Source organism: Oryctolagus cuniculus, chromosome 10 (assembly GCF_051225735.1).
Source record: "Oryctolagus cuniculus isolate XC-2025 breed Fujian yellow rabbit chromosome 10, ASM5122573v1, whole genome shotgun sequence".
NCBI classification, from domain to species: domain Eukaryota; kingdom Metazoa; phylum Chordata; class Mammalia; order Lagomorpha; family Leporidae; genus Oryctolagus; species Oryctolagus cuniculus.
The window spans coordinates 116,484,838-116,505,650 of record NC_142876.1 but is presented as its reverse complement, the minus strand read 5'-3'; the positions used below and the strand labels follow the sequence as shown (position 1 = coordinate 116,505,650).

General features: G+C 52.5%; 1 protein-coding gene across 13 annotated transcripts in view; it reads left to right on the top strand.

Annotated features, from left to right (window-relative positions):
* IFT122 (intraflagellar transport 122) overlaps positions 1-20,813 on the top strand; it is a 72,847-nt gene that overhangs the window by 46,727 nt on the left and 5,307 nt on the right. For 6 of the 13 annotated variants that reach the window (XR_011379650.2, XR_016215062.1, XM_051851734.3 and 3 more), the window contains 8 exons: positions 340-393; positions 3,156-3,317; positions 8,255-8,421; positions 10,823-10,994; positions 12,354-12,456; positions 14,452-14,592; positions 15,569-15,666; positions 20,094-20,194. Coding sequence is in view for 5 of the 13 variants with exons in the window: in XM_051851734.3 (XP_051707694.3) it covers positions 340-393; positions 3,156-3,317; positions 8,255-8,421; positions 10,823-10,994; positions 12,354-12,456; positions 14,452-14,592; positions 15,569-15,666; positions 20,094-20,194 (998 nt within the window). In the remaining 8 variants the exon portion in view is untranslated. The remainder of the gene's footprint in view (positions 1-339; positions 394-3,155; positions 3,318-8,254; positions 8,422-10,822; positions 10,995-12,353; positions 12,457-14,451; positions 14,593-15,568; positions 15,667-20,093; positions 20,195-20,813) is intronic. The other 7 variants (XR_011379651.2, XR_016215063.1, XM_051851735.3 and 4 more) reach the window with 3 other exon arrangements.

Sequence of the window (20,813 nt, the reverse complement as noted above, 5' to 3'; positions counted from 1 at the left end):
TTGCCACGCAGCGTCACACAACTTGTTCCTTCCTTTCAGGTGGGAGCCTCGCAAGGAGGCACTGTTGCAGGCTGCACTATCAGGATTTTGCTTTGCCTAATCCCAAAGTGATGGATGCAACCAAGACTTCTTTGCTGTTCTTTGTGTGGCCTAATCCTGGGGCTGAAGCCGAGCCTCATGGGGCCATGGCCCTCCTGAGCATGTGGTGATCATCAGTGTTTGCCTCTTCCCCCTCTGCACCGTCTGACTTTCTGGAGCCTGACTCCCCACCCCCAGCCACTCGCCCACTTTGGGAGCTGAGACGGCAGCTGATGTTGTTCCTTGTTTCTTCCCTTGTAGGCCTTCACCAGGGTGCAGGACCTGCGGTACTTGGAGCTCATCAGCAGCATTGAGGTAACAGATGAAGCATTCTTCCTTCCCCAGCAAGCACAGGCTTGGCGTTAGCCCTCCCAGCAGCAGGTGCCCTGAGGACACGTGAACAAGGCCCAGGTGTCTGCCCCTGCAGGGCAGAGTGCTGCGTAGTGGAGACAGCACCCTGGGGCAGGGATCACAGTCTGCTGCTTTGTGCTCCGTGGGGCACATGGGTTCCTGCTCTCTCGGAGCGCTGGTTTGTTGTCCAGAAGTGGGATCAGACCTGCCTGGCAAGGTGGCTGTGCAGACTAAAAGGTCCTCAGTAACTGGCTACTGTGTTCTCAGGTTCCAGGTATCTGCAGTGTAGCAGAGGCTTCCTCAGTGTACATGGCTATGCCTCAGCCCCAGAAATGCACCTGGGCTGAACTGGGCTCCCCGGGCCTCTGGAGCACCCCAGCCCTGCCATTCCTGACGAGAACACAGACCTTGACAGCCAAACCCAGACAGGTCTTGGGCGGGCTGAAGAGGCTGGTGCTAGGTGCCCCGGTTGCTAGGTGCTGGGCCCTGCTGTTCTTAAGTTCCACGCTTTTCAGTGCTATCTGGCTGTCTGTAAAAAGGCGTGCTTGTTTTTTTTTTTTTTTTTTTCCTGAACAGATTTATTGTGAGCCTAAAGGAATGTGAGATACATTGAATTCCCAGATGGAAGTGTGAGGAAATCTGCAAATGTCTTGTCCCTCTAATGCAGTTCGCATAATAAATACTGTCATGGGCCAAGCCTTGTGCTGAGCCCAGTGGGCAAAGGGCTGATCCCAAGAGAGGCCTGCAGGAGCCCTCCCCCTGCCCTCTCCACTCCTCCCCACCACCACCACCAGAAAGCGTGACTGCAGTCTGCTCTGTATCCCAGGCATAGTTGGTGTGTGCACTGTTCTAATCCTGCCAGCACCTCCACAGGGCAGGTACTTCTGTTAGACCTCTGCAGTAGAGGAGGAAACAGGCTCAGAGAGGCTGTGTCACTTCCCTAAGGCTGCATAGCCAACGGCTGTCTGTTTGCCAAGCTTCTACTGCTTCACTCTAGGCCGTGCACCCTTTGCTCATGCACTGCGTGAGCATTGTAAGGAGTGTCTGTGTCACCTTCTGTGTGCCTGCCTGCCTGTTGAAGGCCTGGGAGGTCCAGTGCTGCCTGTTGCCCAGGCTGTTTGTGAATCCACTGGCCTGCGTCTAGGGAGTCTTCATTTGAAGCCATGAACATCCTTTTTGTCTATGCAAAAGCAACTGGCCTCTTTGCAGGCCAGCTCCCATCATTTGTCATGGCCAGCTGAGTTCAGAATGTGTGCTTCCTCTAAGGTGCTGTGAGTTGGGACTTCCATAAGGTGACTTGGAGGATTCTGCCCTTCACAAACAGGAAAGTCCCTCTCCGTGAAGATCCACCTGGACTGCTCCGAGGCCATGTTGCCTGCTGTTCAGCCAGGCCCAGAGCCTGAGGCTCCTTAGTTGCCTAGGCGAATGTTCCTCTTTGCTCATAGGAGGCAAGGCCTCTGCCCATCCTAATATATGGCTTCTGAGTATCCACAGATCATTTTAATTGATTATGATGAGCTGCCGGGGGCCCCAAGGGGATAGGGCATAGATTCCGTGCCTGGTAAAACCTGTTTCTTTCTGTCTTTTTTTTTTTTTTTTAAATTTCAGTGCAAGATCTTGATTCACTTCCAACTATTAGGAGTTAGTTTATTGGGCAGATTAGCCAGAACTATATGTAGGTTTTTTTTTTTTTTTTTTTTAATTATTTCTGTCAGTGGGGAGGCATCATGCCTCCAGCTGTTAAAACTTTCACCAGCTTGTCTAGGAGTTTGATTCAATGTCTCATCTTCCTCCACTATGATACACTTGTGAGAAAACAAGCAAAAGACAACTGCTGCAGATGAAGGGTCGGGTGTGACTGAGTGTTTACAAATACTTGAGCTGTAGAGTAGTGACTATTTCCTAGCCCAAGAGGCAGGAACGTGCAGTCCCTTGAGTTATCCTGGCACTGCTAAGCATGTGTGCGCATGTGTACATGGGATTGTTAGGGAGAACCCCTGCTGACTTCAGAAGGGGCTGTTGTGGTTGGTGGTTCGTGGCACAGGGAGAGCTCTGTGATGTGCAAGGAGCACTTGGGGTCTGACAGAACTGAGTCCACATACCAGCTTCGTCTGCCCTCTGCCTGTTTGTCTTCTTGAATCCCAGCTTCCTTCACTGTGGTACGTGGGTGGTAATCACTACCCCTCCAGCTGCCATGAGGAATAAAGAATCCACATGTGTGCAAAGTGTGTACCTGGCACCTAGCGTGCATTCAGTGTGCTCTCTGAAGAAAGAGGAACATAGTGAGGCTTGTTTTACTATTGTGTGGTCTCCATCTTGGACAGAAACCCTACACTTTGCCCTTGTCTGTCATCATTCTGGGTCACAACTCTGCCAGCCAGGGCTGAGATGTGGGAGTTAGGAACCACCAGTTAGCGGGTGACACACACTGTCCAAACTGTCCAGTTGCCTTGGAAGAATAGACCGGAAAGCAAAACTGAGGAATTTCCACTAAACAAAGGTTTGCATCTTTTTTGGTCTTTACTTGTCTGGAAAAAAAAAATCTGCTTTTGTTGTCAAGCATTCCCACCAGCGATGTAGGTGAGACACAACAGCCTGGGAGCCAAGCCTGGATTCCAGGAGGAACGCCCAGGGGCTTAACTGGAAATAGCAACGTCTACCCTTTGTAGAGGCTGCTTCCTGCCCATGGCTGCAGAGGCCATTTCCTGTGCTTCTAATTTTTCCAGGAGAGGAAGAAGCGGGGAGAGACCAACAATGACCTGTTTCTGGCAGATGTGTTTTCCTACCAAGGGAAGTTCCACGAGGCCGCCAAACTGTACAAGAAGAGTGGGCACGAGAACCTCGCACTCGACATGTACACTGACCTGCGCATGTTTGAGTATGCCAAGGTAACCCACCTGGACCCCAGGGTTCTGACCTGCAGTGTCCAAGTTGTTTGCCCCAAGAGGTGGTTTAGATGGAAAACAGCCGTGGTCTCAGGGTGTGGGCAAATGGGTAAACAAAGGAACCATCAGTGGCCACTGGTTGAAACTGGTCTAAAACTTAATTTCTGGGCGTGTGTCAGAGGGACAGAATGTGACATTTCAGACCTTCCTGAGTGACAGAGTTGGTTGGTGTGAGTCTGCCCCAGCACAATCCCCTTCAAAAGTGTTGAGTGCAAGGCTGTGGGGCTGCCTCCCCAAAACTCTCAGATCTCTCTCAGGAGCTTTTAAGCATCAGTGCCCTCAGACACATGCTGTTCCTGCAAGTCCTGTGGGACCGTGTGGGGCCCTGCAGCCTAGGTTCCTGGGTGCCTGTGTTCTGATTGTACAGGGCCTTTGTGCTGGGTGCAGAGGCCATGCCAGACCCCGCCCTCACATGTTGGCTCCGTGTGCCTCTCTGCCCTGATGGCTGCAGAGCGTTTCCTCAAGGTGGAGATTCCCTTTCAGATTTGGGGTCCCCCATCAAGGTTAGTCCCCAGCAGGTGTGGACTTCTAAAAATCCCTATGGGAGAAGAGCTAGCTGGCTCCGGCTCCTGAGCAGCTCCTACAAAGGAGCTCAAACCAGTCAAGACATTTGCAGTTGAGCCTAGCACAAGGTGCAGCGAGCAGCAGGGCTCTTCCTTTACGGAGGTGCCGCTGTTAACCTGCCTTTCCCGGTAGTGTCAGAAGTTCTCAGAATGTTATTGAGTCATCAGCCACAACCAATTAGTGGCTATTAATGGTAATTATCTAACTCATGAGTTCAAGATGGAAAATCTTCCCCTTTTTTTTCCTTTTCTATTCCTGAAGATGACTGTGTTCTTTGATCTTCTACCATCTGCTCGATGCTGGGGCTGAAGGCGTGTTTGGCTCCCTGTGATGTGGCCCAGGAGTTACTGTTCACCTGTTGTGGCCAAGCACCTGGGCTCCAGCCAGGCTGCCTTTTCACCTTGATTCCTTCTTTTCTTTCTTCAGATCCAGGGTAGCTTCCCTCGTTTTCCTCTTCACCTTTCTCATGCTTCCCCGTGCTCCTGCTCCTCCCACAGCCCCCACCAGATTTCATGAAACATGCATACTGAGCACACCTAAATCAGTGCAGCTCTCTTCTGGGCGTAACAACATTTTAGCTGCGAGCACAGCCTGAAACAAGGATCAGATCCCTGGAGGTAGAATGTTGGCCTCAGAAACAGCTGGAGCTGCTTGTCTCTTGCACTTGATGGTACCTTCTGGAACCCTTGGAGCCTCCTCAAGTCGGCAGCCCTGCTGCGGTGGAAAAGGCCCCAGAATCCAGAGGCCTGGTATGAGTCCAGGTTCCTCCTGTGGGGTGACCTTGGTTGCAGGTCTTCCCTGTGCCCAGCCTCTGTGTCCTCCTCAGCTTGGTTATATATAAGGAGTGCACAGAACAGTGCATGGGGCACTTTACAAATGCAGGCTGTAGAAAGATGAAAATAAGAGGGGCCCAGCATGACCACAGAATGCACCCAATCCTGCCCCTGCTCGGAGGCCCCTCATCCCTCCTCAGGTGGGCTTCAGGCACCCATAGTCTCCCACCCAGAAATGTGCCCACTGACACAGTCCATCTGGTTTGTCTCTAGGAAGGTAAATACTGTAGAGCTTGTTTTGGGTTTCGGTTTTTGATCACAGTTCCAAGTAGATTGGTTCTGTTTCAATCCCCTCCCTGCTTTGCCCGGTAGTCGGGATTGAGAAAATGTGTACATATGCATTATGTTGGGGGAGTGGGGGACACAGTGCTTATTAACATGGCATGTTTTTGTTTACTTGAAAATTGCTTCCCAAGATTCAATCTGGTTTTCAGAAAATTTTTAAATTACATTCCCACATACAAATAAATTGTATGCTTTCCGGATAAGTGACATGTTTATGTGGTGATAAAGGGAATGATAATGCTCTTCACTCTCTGTAGTATGTCCTGATTGAAATCACCACGCAGGAGAACATTGTTAAGTCTCATTCATCACTCAGCACAGCCTTTTTCTGTCCACTGCAGGACAAAATCTTGGCTGTGGCCTCCAGATAACATGTCAATTATATTCATGGAACCAAAAAGCCTTTGAAAACCCAGTTAGTTGAGCCTTGAAGGAACCATTTAGACTCAGCCTCAATTAAGTCCCAACTCCCTGAGCTATACGGCTCAGGGCTCCTCCTAGGAGACTCCCTTGAGCCTGTGCGCTGCGAGCCTGGCTGGTCTCTCTGGGTCGACCACGCAGACTCATGGCTGTCTCTTGGCCTCTGACCTTTCTTAGTCACCCCCAGTACGCTGAGCGCCCAGAGTCTGCTAAAGACTCTTTAAAGGACATTGCCATTTTCTGATGCCTGTTTCCCCGCTGCTGACTTCATTTAGCCATTGGTAGACAGAGTGGCAGCATACAGAGCGCACGTTGTAGTAGCTGTAAGAGTAAACGGTGAGTCTGTAGTGCCCAAACTAGGCACAGTAAGTGGCTGCTTTCCAGGCCCCTTCCCCTCTGAGCTCCAGAAGGAACCAGGTGCTAGCCAAGGTTAAGCCTCTCTCTCTTTTTTTTTTTTTTTTACAGGCAGAGTGGACAGTGAGAGAGAGAGAGAGAGAGAGAAAGGTCTTCCTTCTGCCATTGGTTCACCCTCCAATGGCTGCCGCGGCGGTGTGCTGAGGCCAGCGCACTGCGCCTATCCGAAGGCAGGAGCCAGGAGCCAGGTGCTTCTCCTGGTCTCCCATGGGGTGCAGGACCCAAGGACTTGGGCCATCCTCCACTGCACTCCCTGGCCACAGCAGAGAGCTGGCCTGGAAGAGGGGCAACCGGGACAGAATCCAGTGCCCCGACCGGGACTAGAACCTGGTGTGCCGGCACCACTAGGCGGAGGATTAGCCTATTGAGCCGTGGAGCTGGCTAAAGGAAAGTTATTTTTGTTTTTCCTTTTGACAGGCAGAGTGGACAGTGAGAGAGAGAGACAGAGAGAAAGGTCTTCCTTTGCCGTTGGTTCACCCTCCAATGGCCGCCGCGGCCGGCGCACTGCGCTGATCCCATGGCAGGAGCCAGGAGCCAGGTGCTTTTCCTGGTCTCCCATGGGGTGCAGGGCCCAAGCACCTGGGCCATCCTCCACTGCACTCCCTGGTCACAGCAGAGAGCTGGCCTGGAAGAGGGGCAACCGGGACAGAATCCGGCGCCCCAACCGGGACTAGAACCCGGTGTCCCGGCACCGCTAGGCGGAGGATTAGCCTAGTGAGCCGCGGCGCCGGCCTTTTTTTTTTTTTTTTTTAAGATAAATTTATTTATTTGAAAAAGTTACATGCAGAGAGAGTGAGACAGAGAGAGATCTTCCATCCACTGGTTCACTCCTCAATTGGCTGCAGTGGCCAATCTGAAGCCAGGAACCAGGTACTTCCTTTGGGCATCCCACACGGGTGCAGGGGCCCTAAGACTTGAGCAATCTTCCACTGTTTTCCCAGTTAATAGCAGAGAGCTGGATCGGCAATGGAGCAGCCAGGACTTGAACTGGCACCCGTATGGGATGCTGGCACTGCGAGCGGCAGCTTTGCCAGCTATGCCACAGTTCCTAGGTCTCTCTTTTAACTGAGGTTCTAGCATCAGGGTAAACTAGACTGTTTCTTCTCCTTCTTAAACATTGGGTTGTCTAGGGCAATTTTAGGGGTTACACAATGACTTGAAAGCAAATAGTGGGTGAGGGGTGGTGAGCTAATTGTTAGAGGGCTTTTCTACTTGCATTGACTGCGCTTCTTTGACCAATGAACAGTCATCACGGGGATGAGTTGTCTGCACGATACAGGATCCCTGCAACAACTCTGTCTTACCCAGGATGCAGATCCGGACTGAAAATGCTCTCAGTGTCCCCTTTTGAAAAGCCCCCACCTCTTAAATGTCAGCACCAATGCTGTCTCAACTATGGTGACTCCTAGGTGTGTATTTTGCATGCCAGTGATTTTCTGAGGCTATTTCTCAAAATTATAGGGACAGCCCTGGGGAGCTAGGCATAACCCTGATCTGTGGCAGGGGAAACCCAGACCCTGCACCCTGCTTCCTGAGCCTCTGGGATTGCAGGCTTCTCACTTCCTTTACAGTTCTCTCCTGGTGGCCTTGGTCCACTTCAGATCCCTTCCTGCTGGCCCACCTTGGCTTGGGTCCCCACCCCTGCAGACCTGACTCAGACCAGAGTCCAGTAACATTCAGTTGAGAATGCATTAACCAAAGAGAGTTTTGCTTATTGTCTGTCCTCAACGCATACCTGGGCAAGCCAATGGGATGATTCCCTAAGGGCAGGCCACAGAACATCTCAGAAAACAGATGTGAATGGTACATGTTGTGAGTGTGGTGGTAGCTGAGGGAGGCCACAGGAGGCTGAATCTAGAACTCATTTTGCTGGCATTGAGGGGCCCACATGCCAGTCCCGCTGAGATCTCCAGGTATGTGGTATTATCCATACAGCAGAGCAGAGTCTAGGACCAACTGTTTGAAGTTAAGCAGCCGTGTTGCCTATCACTCTACAGGACAGTGGAGAGAGACTATCCACTGCAGTGTGTGTGCACGCACATCCACCCACAATGCTCCGTGGTCTGGCAAGTGCCACTTGGCTGAAGAACAAGTGTTCATTAGTAAAGGAAGGAAACACTGAAGGCCACAGTCCTTGACACTGTCCCAGCATCCTCAGGAGCACCTGTGGGGCAGCCACAAGCACTCCTCCCCGACACCTGGGACTGCCCCCTGCTCAGCCGCACAGGGATGGGCCCCTGCCACATCCTGAGCGCCTGCTGCAGCCAAATGGAACCCTTCCTTGCTCCAGCTTTCGGCAGCCTGACGTAATGCTGGCACAGGAAGCTCTGATCCGGAGTGTTTTTGTTTGTTGTGCTTCCTCAGGATTTCCTTGGATCTGGAGACCCCAAAGAAACAAAGATGCTAATCACCAAACAGGCTGACTGGGCCAGAAATATCAACGAGCCCAAAGCCGCTGTGGAGATGTACATCTCAGCGGGAGAGCATGTCAAGGCCATCGAGCTGAGCGGCGACCACGGCTGGGTCGACATGTAGGTTTTCGCCCCTGCCCCCAGAAGCGTTTGGCAGCATGTCTTGTCATGTCAGCTCTTGGTTTTGACTGACGAGGAAAAAATAGCTATTCTCTAAATATCTAAACCAAATGTGGTAGTGACTACATCCTAGCGGAGTCAGGAGATTGAGCCAGGCAGTCACTGATTTTGAGGAACTTCTCGAGTTCCTGGGGGAAAGGGTGCTGGGGACCCAGGAGGGGGCCACCCAGACAGCAGAGCTGCCATGGACTGAGCCCTCACTACAACCGAGGCACGGCGGTAAGTTTGTAGGCCCCTCGGGTGACATTTCCACATCCGTCTTGCAATTGAGTAAACCAAGACCTAGGAAACACACTATTGCCAAAGGCCAAATAGTAAGGAAGCTATGTGCTGAGCTCCAGCCTCTTCTGAGCAGTTTCTGTGCCCATGAAATGTCTGGTGGTGGGAACCAAACAAGTGCAGGAAAAGTTCTAAGTAATAAGGAAAGGAGGATTCTGGGAGCAGCTGTGGACGTCTTTGCATGAAGGGGCCTTGAAAGATTTTGAGAGGTAGAGATGGCAGGAGGAAGAGCCCAAGAGCAAGTGGGTCTGGTTGGAATAAGGCTGGTGTGGGAGCTGGAGGGAGGGGCGGCTGGCTGCCGGCAGGGCTGCCCACACTGGCCACACTAGGACCTTGGGTACCAAGTGGAGGCACTTAGATTTGCACAGGTGGTGAGACCCCATCATCAGGGAAAATTAGAGGAAGGGAGAATGGCTGGCCAGCCCAGCAGGCTGAGATGGACAGTGGTGGCTGAAAGTATGAGACGCAGAAGAGCTGCAACAGGGGCCGCCTCGGGCTCGATGCCACCTGCCACGTAGAGAATAGAAAAAAGAAGTGGGCTTCAAAGATGTGATAGGCTTGGTGAGCTCCAGTGGGCTTCTTGGTCATGCAGGCGTGTGCCCGTGTGTTGCCACACCTGGCTGAGAAGGGCAGGAAGGAAGTTAACTCAGTCTGCGCCGTGAAGGCTGTTGGTTGTTCTGGAATCAAAGTTGCTTATAGGTTAGTAGTGGCCCAGCCAGGACCTGGGATGGGGAACAGGCCGGTTCATGACAAATTGTCCTGTTGAACTGCATTGTACATATGCCGCTGAAGTGAGCACTTCAGCTGCATTGTGTGGTTGGTCTCTGGGCCTGTCCCAAGGAGACCTTGGTGGTGGTGGGGGGACCTACTGCTGAATCCTGTTGTCCAAGAATGAAGTTTCTTGAACGTGGAGGCAAAGATTTTGCCCCCCAAATTTTTCTTTTCATGAAAGGGGTGGCACAGAGGAGAGCCAGGCAATGTAGGCCCCACTCTACCCTCTGGTGTTTCATCTGTCGCTTTCTTTTTAAGTGCTGTGTTTCAGGTTACCCTGGGGACACTCAGCTAGCTCAGGAAAGAAAGAAGAAGCATGTTCTGTCCTTCTTCCAGGTCTGATTGTAAAGGGTGCTCTCATCCAGGGCCATGTGACTCGATGGGGGAGGGCTCTTAGGGGCTGCCTGTGCCACCTTTCCCTAAAAATGTGTCCTTTCCCTGCTGAGCAGTGTTATTTTTAGATGCCATTATTATTCTAAGTGCAAACTGACAGGCCTCCCCAGCTTGCCTGTCTCTGAGATGGGATCTGTTGCGGATGCTTCCCTTCCTTCTCAGAGCCGGCTGGGACTCAGAGCCCTTACCCCAATAGAGCTGGTCTCACTCCAGACATCAGCCTGACCAGAGGGAAGAGGCGCATTCCATCCACCCCATATCCCCATGCGCAGCGGCAGGGCTGGTCACCATTGGGAAGAGGGGGTGAGCCAACTGGTCCCTGTGGCCCCTCACTGTGGTCAGCCCCTTGGCCAGTAAAGGGCAGTCAGGGCTTCCTGCAGACCCATCTTTTGGCACTCAGAGCAGGCCACGCATGTCTCCCCTAGAGCGCATCCCTGGAGAATACTCACACACTCTGCCACTTCCTGGCTCTGAAGCCTCAGGGGGAAGCTGCACCTTCCACCCTGGGCTTTAGTCTTCACATCTGTGAAATGAGAACAGGAGCACCCACCCGTTAGGGAAGATCCACACATGAGAAAGCGCACAGCACCACCTTGGACCCAGCAGGAAATTGGTAGACTTTCTTTTCTGCTGGGCAGATTAGTAACTTCTGTGGCCGACACACGAGGTGACAGAAGATGCCCCTCACAGGCAGCCTCACCTGGTCCCTGGCCATGTTTCCAGAGCACATACGCTCCCATTGACAGCACCTCCCGGGGCCGTGGTGCTGTGGTAGTGCTGGGCATGACAGAACAAACAGCCGCAGAGCCGCCTTTGAGGAGACCCGCAGCCCCTTGCTGCTGCTTCCTATCAGACCACTTCACAGGGCCCTCTCCTCCCCGCCCTCTCCACTTTCCAGGTTGATTGACATCGCCCGGAAGCTGGACAAAGCTGAGCGTGAGCCCTTGCTGCTGTGTGCTCACTACTTCAAGAAGCTGGATAACCCTGGCTATGCTGCCGAGACCTACTTGAAGATGGGTGACCTGAAGTCTTTGGTGCAGCTGCACGTGGAGACCCAGTGCTGGGACGAGGTGAGGGCAGAGTGTGCCTCATGGGTGAGGGGTACAGCCTGAGCCCTGGGCCACAGGCAGGTGTATACAAGTGCCCCCTGGGGTTTGGATGGTTATAAGCCTCCCATGGTGGAATGAACGTTGGCCTGGTGGTCAGAAGACAGCCTAGAACCCTCTGAGCCATAGTGTCTTGGAGAGCTTTCCCATAATACTTTTCTCTCCCCTGCTTTCCCCCACTCCCTTCCCCTCGCCTCACCTCCCTCTCTTCTTCCCTCCCTCCCTTCTTTCCTTCCAGAAAATCTTCATTGGCTGCCTGCTCTTTTGTGGCCCTAGGGTAGGCACTAGGGCATGAGTGTTCACACAAGGGCTCCAGTGCCTGCAGTTGGTCTGAGCTGCCTTGACCAGCACCACAGGCTCAGACTGTCTCTGGTGTGGAAACACACTTAGGTGACATTTAAAACCTTCTGGCTGGCATTTTGCAGCAATGCCACCCATACTTTCCATGTCCCAGTTTCTCCTTCCTGGCCTACCCAATCGTAATTCCTCTGCTGTGAAGGGTGGATGAGGAGGATTAGCCAGGCCACTGCAGAGCAGCCAATGCCACCCTCTCCATGCTTGGCTCCCATCCTCCAGCTCAGGGGCCACTTGTGTCCTGGAGCGAAAGTGACCCCTGGGCCTCTCCCCTTGTCAGCCAGCCAGGGTGGTCTCTCATACAGGGCAGTTCTGAGGCCTTTGCTGGGTTAAGAGCTGTCTTGACTGTTGTCTGCCCTCCGAGGGTGACAGGTCACTGACAGAGGCTATAATGGCATCTTGAGACAAATGTACCAGGAGGTTTCTCAAGTGGCCATGAGTGACATCACGGAACAGGCCTGGCCAGACATGAGGCAAACTTCGTGCCATGGCTTGCTTCCCTTCCTCTGGCCTGCCAGTGATCTGGGGCTTAGGTGAAGCAGCCCCTTGGTCCTAGACAACCCCAAGCCCACAGTCATCTTTGACAACTGATAAGCAGTGATGATGAGAATGTCAATTCTGTTTCCTTAGGTGTCGCCTGCAATTAAAAGAAATCTGTTTGCAGCGCTCCATGAGCCTACGCAAACCCTCAAAATAAAATGTTTCCGATTTTGTGCCGCTCCTGTAGTTCAGAAACAGACTGTGTTGTTATTGAATCCAGTCGCTTGCATATTGCTGTTAATTGCCTTTTGTTTTCAAAGAGCTGATTTGTTTTTGTGTTTCTGGGGGTGGTTGGGTGGGGAGGCTCTTTCCCCCTCTGAGTTGTCAGGCTGGCAAAATAGGACATGCCTAATGGATTCAGCCAAGTGCCGTGTTTTCATGGGGACTGCAGGGCTGCTTCATTAAGGATGGGTTTGCTGCTTCCTCCAGGCCTTTGCTTTGGGCGAGAAGCACCCTGAATTTAAGGATGACATCTATGTGCCCTATGCCCAGTGGCTGGCAGAGAACGATCGTTTTGAGGAAGCTCAGAAAGGTAGGCACTCAGACTGGCACCTGGCAGGAGGGGCAAAGGTAGGCACTCCCCAAGCACACATTTCAAGAAAGCTGCCAGGCCCCTCACATCTGCACACTCCAAGATAGGCGATGTTCCGTGGGGATGTGATGTATGTGGGGGTGAGAGATGGAAGCAGTGTAAAGGATGTTGACTGGAGATACATGGCTCGTGAGCCCCTCACCCACTGCCTAGGGACCTTCGCAGTTTCTGTCTGCTCTCTCAGGTGCTGTGGTTATTGAGCAAAGCACCACACACCATGCACATCCGTCTGTATTCTCAGTCTTCATTACTGTCACATGGTGTTGGTACTGTGGTTGTTATTCCCATTTTACAGATGAGAAAGTGGAAGTTGAAAGAGGTAAAGGCATTTGCCTTAAGTCCTATAGCTAGGAAGTGGCAGAGGTCACTGGTACCAGGGTTAAGTGAGGACAAAATGAGAGGACTGCCACAGATGTGTAGCACAGTCACCTCCTCTTTCCTCTACTGAAAATAGAAACCCAGGTTCCATTTCTGTCTGTAGTCAGTGGGGTGACCTCTGCTCCTTAGCATCTCTGTGGGTGAAATGGGCTGCACACAAGGTAGGGGGTAGCTGAAATAGGAGCCAAGCAAGTGAGCTTTAACTGATAATGGGAATCATGATTTTAAAACTCAGCTGCCTTTTCTGTGTCAGGCACTGGCTGGGCACTTAACCTGTATAACCTTGAGTCTTGCCAACAGCCCCACAGAGACACAGGCTGTGTGCTGTACAAAGTCGCAGAGGCAGTGAGCGGCAGAGAGACTTGGACCAGGATCTGTCCAGCTGGGGAACCTGATTCTTCTGCCTGTGTTTCGCTGCCTGTTTAGGATGTCTTTAATTGAAGCTGGGTGTGTCATAATCCATAGCATCTCATTTGCACTTCTATATGGTAACAGTTGCCACCTCCGGACACATTGTGGAACAAATGTCTCTCTGTGGGAGCCCTGCAGTTAAAAGCCAGGCCTGAGGACAGCGTGTTCTCCCTGCTGCAGCATTGCCAGAGCACCCAGTTGCTGAAGTATCTGCATGTTTGGGCAAAACACATCAACCTATCCATCTGTCTGTGCCTGCCCTTCCAAGAATCCATCGCCATAGTAACTTGGTGCTCAGACAAGAGAGTGGAGGGGAGAATGGGACAAAGGCCAGACCTTTCCTTCTCTCAGGCAGAAGGTTGGGGTCATCTGGAGGCCCACATGTGGATGAGTGTCCCAGCCACAGGTGCTTCGCTGGCAGCCCCTGATGTCCTGAGGGGCTGGCCACAGAGGAAGTGCTCAGGGAATTTCTGTTTGGTAGATAGCAAGAAGACTGAAAGATTTGTGGCTTGTTTGTGCAAGTGTCGGGTTTCAATAACTGAGCCAGATCTTTCTAGATTGTTATCAAAAAGTGTTCAGTTGAAAGCAACTTGAGAGACCTTGAGCTGGATCCTCTTCTTTGACCTTGGGTATGGTGCTCTCCACGTTGCAGAACCTGCTCTGTTACCTGTCAGAAGAGGGGATGATTTTCTCTTCTTCCTGTGTCTGTTGTGATGCACCTGTGAGGAAATTAGCAAAGAAAACACTTTATAGACAGTGAAGCCTGGCCAAGGCTGCAATGTCAGATCCGGTTAGTGTCGCCTCAGTTAGCTTTGTCCTGGAGTGGAGCAGGGGGCAGAACCCACCAAAGATGAGCAGGTTTTGTCATCACACTTTGCCCTGCAGTTTGGCCCCTCAGGTCTTCTTTTGGCCAGGCTTTCCCAACATTGGTTGCCTTTTCCCAGCCACAGAGGGTTGTGTCTCACACAACCAGGGTGTAGCCTCAGTTATTTATAGGTTTCCGCCTGAGAGGCAGCCCAGCAGCCAGGCACTACAGATGCTCTGCAGTGAGTGTCCTACTTCCAGAGCCGCCCCCGCGAGCCCCATAGACTTCTCCCCTGCCTCCTCCTCGGGCTCTCTGGACCACGTGTGCTCTTGTGCCCTCAGCGTTCCACAAGGCCGGGCGGCAGGGAGAAGCTGTCCGGGTTCTGGAGCAGCTCACGCACAACGCCGTGGTGGAGAGCAGGTTCAGTGATGCCGCCTATTATTACTGGATGCTGTCCATGCAGTGCCTCGAGATAGCTCGAGGTAAGGGAACATTGGCCAGGCCGCTCTGGCACCAAGATAAACATCAAAAGAGCTAGCCTGTTTTAATGAAAGCCCTGGGCTTGTTTATTGAGTGTATTGTCCATCAGCCTGTCTTGCAGCGCATAATCTGCAGTGTCATCTCTCCCTAGTTTGTGGTAAGGATAAGGGTGGGATGGGGGCCACCTGGGTTGCGGTTGGGAGGTCCTGCCCTATGCAGCTAATTTAGAACGTCTCTCTCCCCTCCTACCTGGGCGCCCATAGCTGGACCAGGGTAAGCACTGGCTTAAAAAAAAAAAAAAAAAAAAAACAAAACTTAATTAAATGAAAAGATGAGCTAGAGATCACTTGAGAATGATACACACTGGATTCTCACTCGTGTGGGGGTTGGGGGGAGACAGTCTCAGTGTGTCTTTCTCTCACAGTACTTCCCGTGATGCACTGAGGGAGTTCTGGAAGCAGAGGGGATCTGTAGCAGGCCCTGGTTCCTTCCTGAGCTCTGCTTGCCCCTGTGTCCCATGGGGGCACTCTGCCCTGCTTCCCCCCTAAGGTTTCAGTCTGGCCTGTGGTTTGTGTTTCTGATGAGAAGGAGCAGAGAGGGAAGAGGCCCCAGGTGAGCATGAGTCAGGTTGGCATCAGCGTGCCCTTGAGCCAGCTCCTCTGCAGGTCTGGGTTGGTAGCCATGGAATGACCTGGGAGGGTGCAGTGTGAGGTCTGGGGGGAACCTGAGAGAATGTCTTCATGCTTCCTGGCCATCTGCTCTGCCCAGCTAAGAGTTCAGCATCCTGGGGTGGCCACCACTCCTAAGCAGAGCACCCTTCTCATCACTGCCCTTCTTTGCTCTTGTCCTTGGGGTAGGAGTGGGTCTGGTGTTGCAGAATAACTGATGCTACTGATAAGTAGCACCATCACCTGGCTCTTCTGTGGCCAGTGCCTAGGCACGGGCACTATGTGACACATCTCCCCTCCCTGTGCACAGCAGATCCTGCCCAACAGGACTTGATGGTTGGCAAGTTCCACCACTTCCAGCACTTGGCTGAGCTGTACCACGGCTACCACGCCATTCAGCGGTACACGGTAAGGGGAGCGGGAGCCAGTGCACTGCACCTGCTTTAAAGAGCCACGGCCATGGGGTGGAGACATAACCCTCGGGGGTGATGAACTGCTGGGGGATCCTGGTCTCCTCTGGGGAGAGAAACTTTTGATTTTCCTTGGTCTGCTACTTGTTTGACTTGCAGCAAGAACTGGGCTCCTGGATTGCAATCCAGAGCTGGGGCAGGTCTTTATGAATACTTGGTTCAGGCTTTGATGGCTCAGGCCAGCTGTGGATCACCCAGGTAAGGACTGTCTCTCCAGAATGGCCAGGGGTTACAAGTTCCGTGGGGCTCTCTCCCTAGACAAGTAAAGCCCAGGGTTAACCAAAAGCTTGAGTTCTTCCCCTCGCCTGGCACTGGCTTGCTGTGAGTCAGTGAGCAATTCACTTTACTTCTCTGCCCTTCAGGTTCCTGTCTTTGAAATACAAGGAGTTGTTTGGGCTCCAGATAACCCAAATAGTTCTTTTTGGTCATTTGCTAATTCTTTGGATGAAGCCATTTTATAGGCTTTATTTTACTTTATTATTATTATTTTTATTTGAAAGGCAAAGAGGTAAACAGAGACAGGCAGACACACAGATCTCCCATCCACTGGTTCACTCCCCAAATGCCCAGGATTAGGCTGGTCCAAAGCCAGGAGCTGAGAACTCCATTCACATCTCCCATGTGGGTAACAGGGACCCCAATTACTTGATCCATCATTGCTGCTTTCCAGGATCTGCAGGAATTGGGAGCAGAGCTGGGGCTCAAACCCAGGCCCTCAGTTATGCGGTGTGGGAATCCAACATGGTGTCTTAAACAATGGCCCACCCCCAAACCATTTTAACTCTTTTTTAAAAAAGATTTATTTATTTATTTGAAAGGCAGAGTGATAGTAAGAGAGAGATTTTCCATCTGCTAGTTTACTCTCCAAACAGCTACAATGGCTGGGGCTGGGCCAGAGTAAAGCCAGGAGTCTGAAGCTCCATCCAGATCTCCCACCTGGGTGGGTAGCAGGGGTCCAAGTACTTGGGCCATCTTCCACTGCTTTCCTAGGTACATTAGCAGGGAGCTGGATCAGAAACAGCAGCTAAGACTCAAACTGGTGCTTTGATATGGGATGATACGGGATGTTGACATGGTAGGTGGTGGCTGAACCCATGGTGCCGCATCACTGTCCCCTGTTTCAACTCTTGCGGCAGTGGAGAGCAGGTGGCAGGTGGTGCACAGCACCCTTGTACTGTGTGTCCCCACGGTTACTTAGCACATGTTGGTTGAGTTCCTGCAGTTTGAGCGTGTCCTATCTGCAAGACTGGAAACATGTTAGTGGGTAAACTTTTCTGAGCACTGACTGTATGTCAGGCAGCGTGGCAAGAGCTTTTTGACATCACCTCATTTCATGCTCCCAATCACACCCTAGATCAGTACCATCACCCCCGCTTTAGAGATGAGAAACCGTGGTATAGACAAGGCATAGATATATAGGTATAGGTATAGACAGGGCAAGGTCTCACAGCTGCTACGTAGCAGTTTCAGTATTTGGATCTTGACAGGCTGTCTCTTAGCCTCCCTTCTCTCTACCCTCTAACCTAGAGAAGGCAGGCTGGTTCAGCCCACTCTGCATGGCTGTTGCTCCATATCCACAGATAACCAACCAAAGATCAAAAATAATTCAGAAAAAAATTGAATCTGTACTGAATGAACATGTAGGACTTTTTTTTTTTCTTTATCCCCTAAACAGTACAGTGTAACAGCTATTTACACAGTAGTACATGTGTTAGGTATTTTTTGTAATGTAGAGGTGATTGAAAGTTTGGGCAGCCAGCATTGTGGCTTAGTAGGTAGAGCCACTGCCTGTGATGCTGGAATCCCATATGGGCACTGGTTCAAGTCCCGGCTGCTCCGCTTCTGATCCAGATCCCTGCTGATGTACCTAGGACAGCACCATAGGATGACCCCAGTCCTTAGGCCCCTGCACCCACTCTAGAGACCTGGAAGAGGTTCCTGGCTCCTGGCTTTGGACCTGCCCAGCTGCAGCTGTTGCGGTCATTTGGGGAGTGAACCAGCGGATGGAAGATTTCTCTATAACTGTGCCTTTCAAAAAAAAAAAAAAAGTCTTTGGGAAAAGTGGGTATATTCTGCAAATACTGTGTCCTAAGGGACTTGAGCATTCATGGATTTTGTCATCTGTGGGGAAACAGTTCCCTAAAGATACCTAGGGACCCTGTAGCTTGGTTTAGAAGGGAATTTTCAAGGCTCCACACTCCAGTTGTACTGTGTAATTTTGGGCAAGTCTTCTTCTTCTTCTTTTTTTTTTTGACAGAGTGGATAGGTGGATAGAGAGAGAGACAGAGAGAAAGGTCTTCCTTTTGCCGTTGGTTCACCCTCCAATGGCTGCCACGGCTGGTGCGCTGCGGCTGGCGCACCGCGCTGATCCAAAGGCAGGAGCCAGGTACTTCTCCTGGTCTCCCATGGGGTGCAGGGCCCAAGCACCTGGGCCATCCTCCACTGCACTCCCTGGCCACAGCAGAGAGCTGGCCTGGAAGAGGGGCAACCGGGAAAGAATCCGGCGCCCCGACCGGGACTAGAACCCGGTGTGCCGGCGCCGCAAGGCGGAGGATTAGCCTAGTGAGCCACGGCGCCAGCCTGGGCAAGTCTTCTACCTGCTCTGTGCTTCAGCTCCCTTCAGTAGGATATGGGGATAATAACAGCATCTACTTTTGAAGGTTGTGACGATTAAGTGAGTTCATAGTGGAAAAGCACTTGCAAAAGTACCTGGCAGTGACCTCACAGAAGCCTTAGCTCTTACCAGTGCCCCAGCTTCCTATCAGCTACCCTGTCCCTTCCCTGGGCACTTTCCCCATCCCCGTCTGTGCCAGCCACTCTGCCTCTTAGGAAAGTGTGGCAAGAAAGCCTCCTCTGACAGACTCTGCCTTGCCATCTCTTCCCACAGCGGAGTTAAGACACTCAAGGGACCTCATCTCCCCTCCCATCTGCTTTCCCTGAGATGAGACCCCCTTGGGCATCTCATATCTCTCAGGTGCTCATTTAGAGAGAAGCCACCAGAAAAAAAGAGTCCAAACTCAGGCTCAGAAGGCGGACTCCAGTTTGGCCTGGGTTTGCCTGAGCCAGTCTTGAGCCCTGCCCCCAGGCTCTGAAGCTAAGGGGCTTCACAACAGCTTGCGGGGCTGGGGTCTGGTCGTTGCTATTCTTTCCTTCAACAGATACCTGCTCTGTGACAGGCTCTGCATTGAGGAACGTGATACTGACCCTGCCCTGCAGGAGCACACAGTCTAGTGAACAGAACAGCCCCACAAGGGAAGAGCTTAGAGGCCTGTGGGGAGATATTTTTGGAGGTGATGGCCCCTAAGCCAGGAGGAGGAAGGCAGGACGAGTGCAGTGGAGGCAGGAGGAAGAGGAAGGCCATTCCTGGCAGAGGCCACGGCCCGTGAGTGGTGGTGGATTCGGCCCTGGGGGACAGAGCAAGTCAGGTGACTAGCAGGGAAAGTTGCCCAAAGGAGAGGCGCTCATCCTGAGGACCCTCCATTCTCTCTGGGCGGTTTCTTAGCAGTAGAACCAGAGGCCCGCCTCATCCTGGCTCTCACCCAGAGAAGGATGCAGTCTGAGGTTTCCTTGGGTTCTCACAGCTGCGAGAGGCTGTGGAAATTTAAGTGGGAACTAAAGAGAAAATGCTGGCTGTGAAGCGAAGAAGTCCACAGCCAGGTGAGTCCACACGAGTTCGTAGCAGTTAGGAGGAAGCCCTGTGAGTCGGCCCCAGCAGATCCCTTGGGGAGTGTCAGTTTTGTACCATTTCCACGTTTGGGTCAGGGGTGGGAACTAGACAGCTTTCATCCTTGTCATCCACAGCTTGGCTAGACATGGTCTCAGTTTGCAGCATGCCAGGTTCCCTCAGATGGGGTCCCCTCAACCTCCTGCATCCCTTCCTGGTAGAAGAGACCCTGTGTTTGCTACGCTGAGCCGCCAGCAGCCTCTGGGTCCAGAAGCCCTATTCATCCCACTGGTGTGTTCTGAGTGCCCATCACAGTGCCAGGGTTTGGGGATCAGCAGGTGAAACCCCACATGTGCTGTCGCTGGCTGCCCCTGCACAGCCCTGAAAAGGCATGCAGGCTCCTGGTGGAAAGGCTAAATGCCTCTTTTCAAGGCAGCTTGTGTCGGGGTCATGTCCTAAGTTGCATTCGGGGTATCCCTTTAAAACTACGTGCAGACAGCCTGGGCTCGGGGAGATGGGGTCCTGAGCAACCCCAGAGGCCGTGCAGCTGGGAAGGGACATTCTCGGCTGGCTGGCCCCTCAGTTCAGTGACGATGAGAACGTGTGCCTCACTAGACTGAGACAGTGGCTGTGTATCCGCATATGTTCTTTATGGAGACGACACGGAGACCCTGTTTACTTTCTCTTTCCTCTTGTGGCAGGAGGAGCCATTCAGTTTCCATCTTCCTGAAACCCTTTTCAACATCTCCAGGTTCCTGCTGCACAGCCTGACCAAGGACACTCCCTTGGGCATCTCTAAAGTGTATCCTTTCTCTTCAACACTCTTGGTCCCACCCCTCTTGTCTAATGGCCCCGAGATGTTCTTTCCAGAATGCTTACTGGCAGAAGCTCTCCTCTCTCCCGCAGCCCTGGGGAAGGGAGAGCGCCTGCCCTCCTCCCGCTCTTCTACTGCAGAGGAGGCTCAGCCCGGGAGGCCGAGGGGCCCATGCCAGGGAGGACTGCACTGCAGGGTTCTCTGGGCTCAGGCAACACATGGTCCCCGGCCCTGTCAGAACCCACAGTGAGGGTGGGACTGATGTGGAGGATGCACCAGGCTTTGCACCTGGAATCTTTGTCACTTCCCCAGGTCAGGGGGTGGGGGAGTTTGTTCACCCCAGGTATACAGAACACCTATTGTGCCCCCACACAGGGTGAGTTAGCAGGTGACACAGCTGCTGTCCAGGGGCAGATGATCCATGGTGTGTCCTGTGCCTGCAGGTGGAAGGCTGCCTGGAAGAGAGCATGCATCCTGCAGGCCGAGGCAGCCCGTGCAGACAGTAATGTGGATGTGCCAGGAGAGCACCTGGCACGCAGCAAGCAGGGGGGAGCGCTGGAGAGGGGCCTGGGGGTTCCTGCAAGTTGGACTGTCCTGTGTCAGTGAA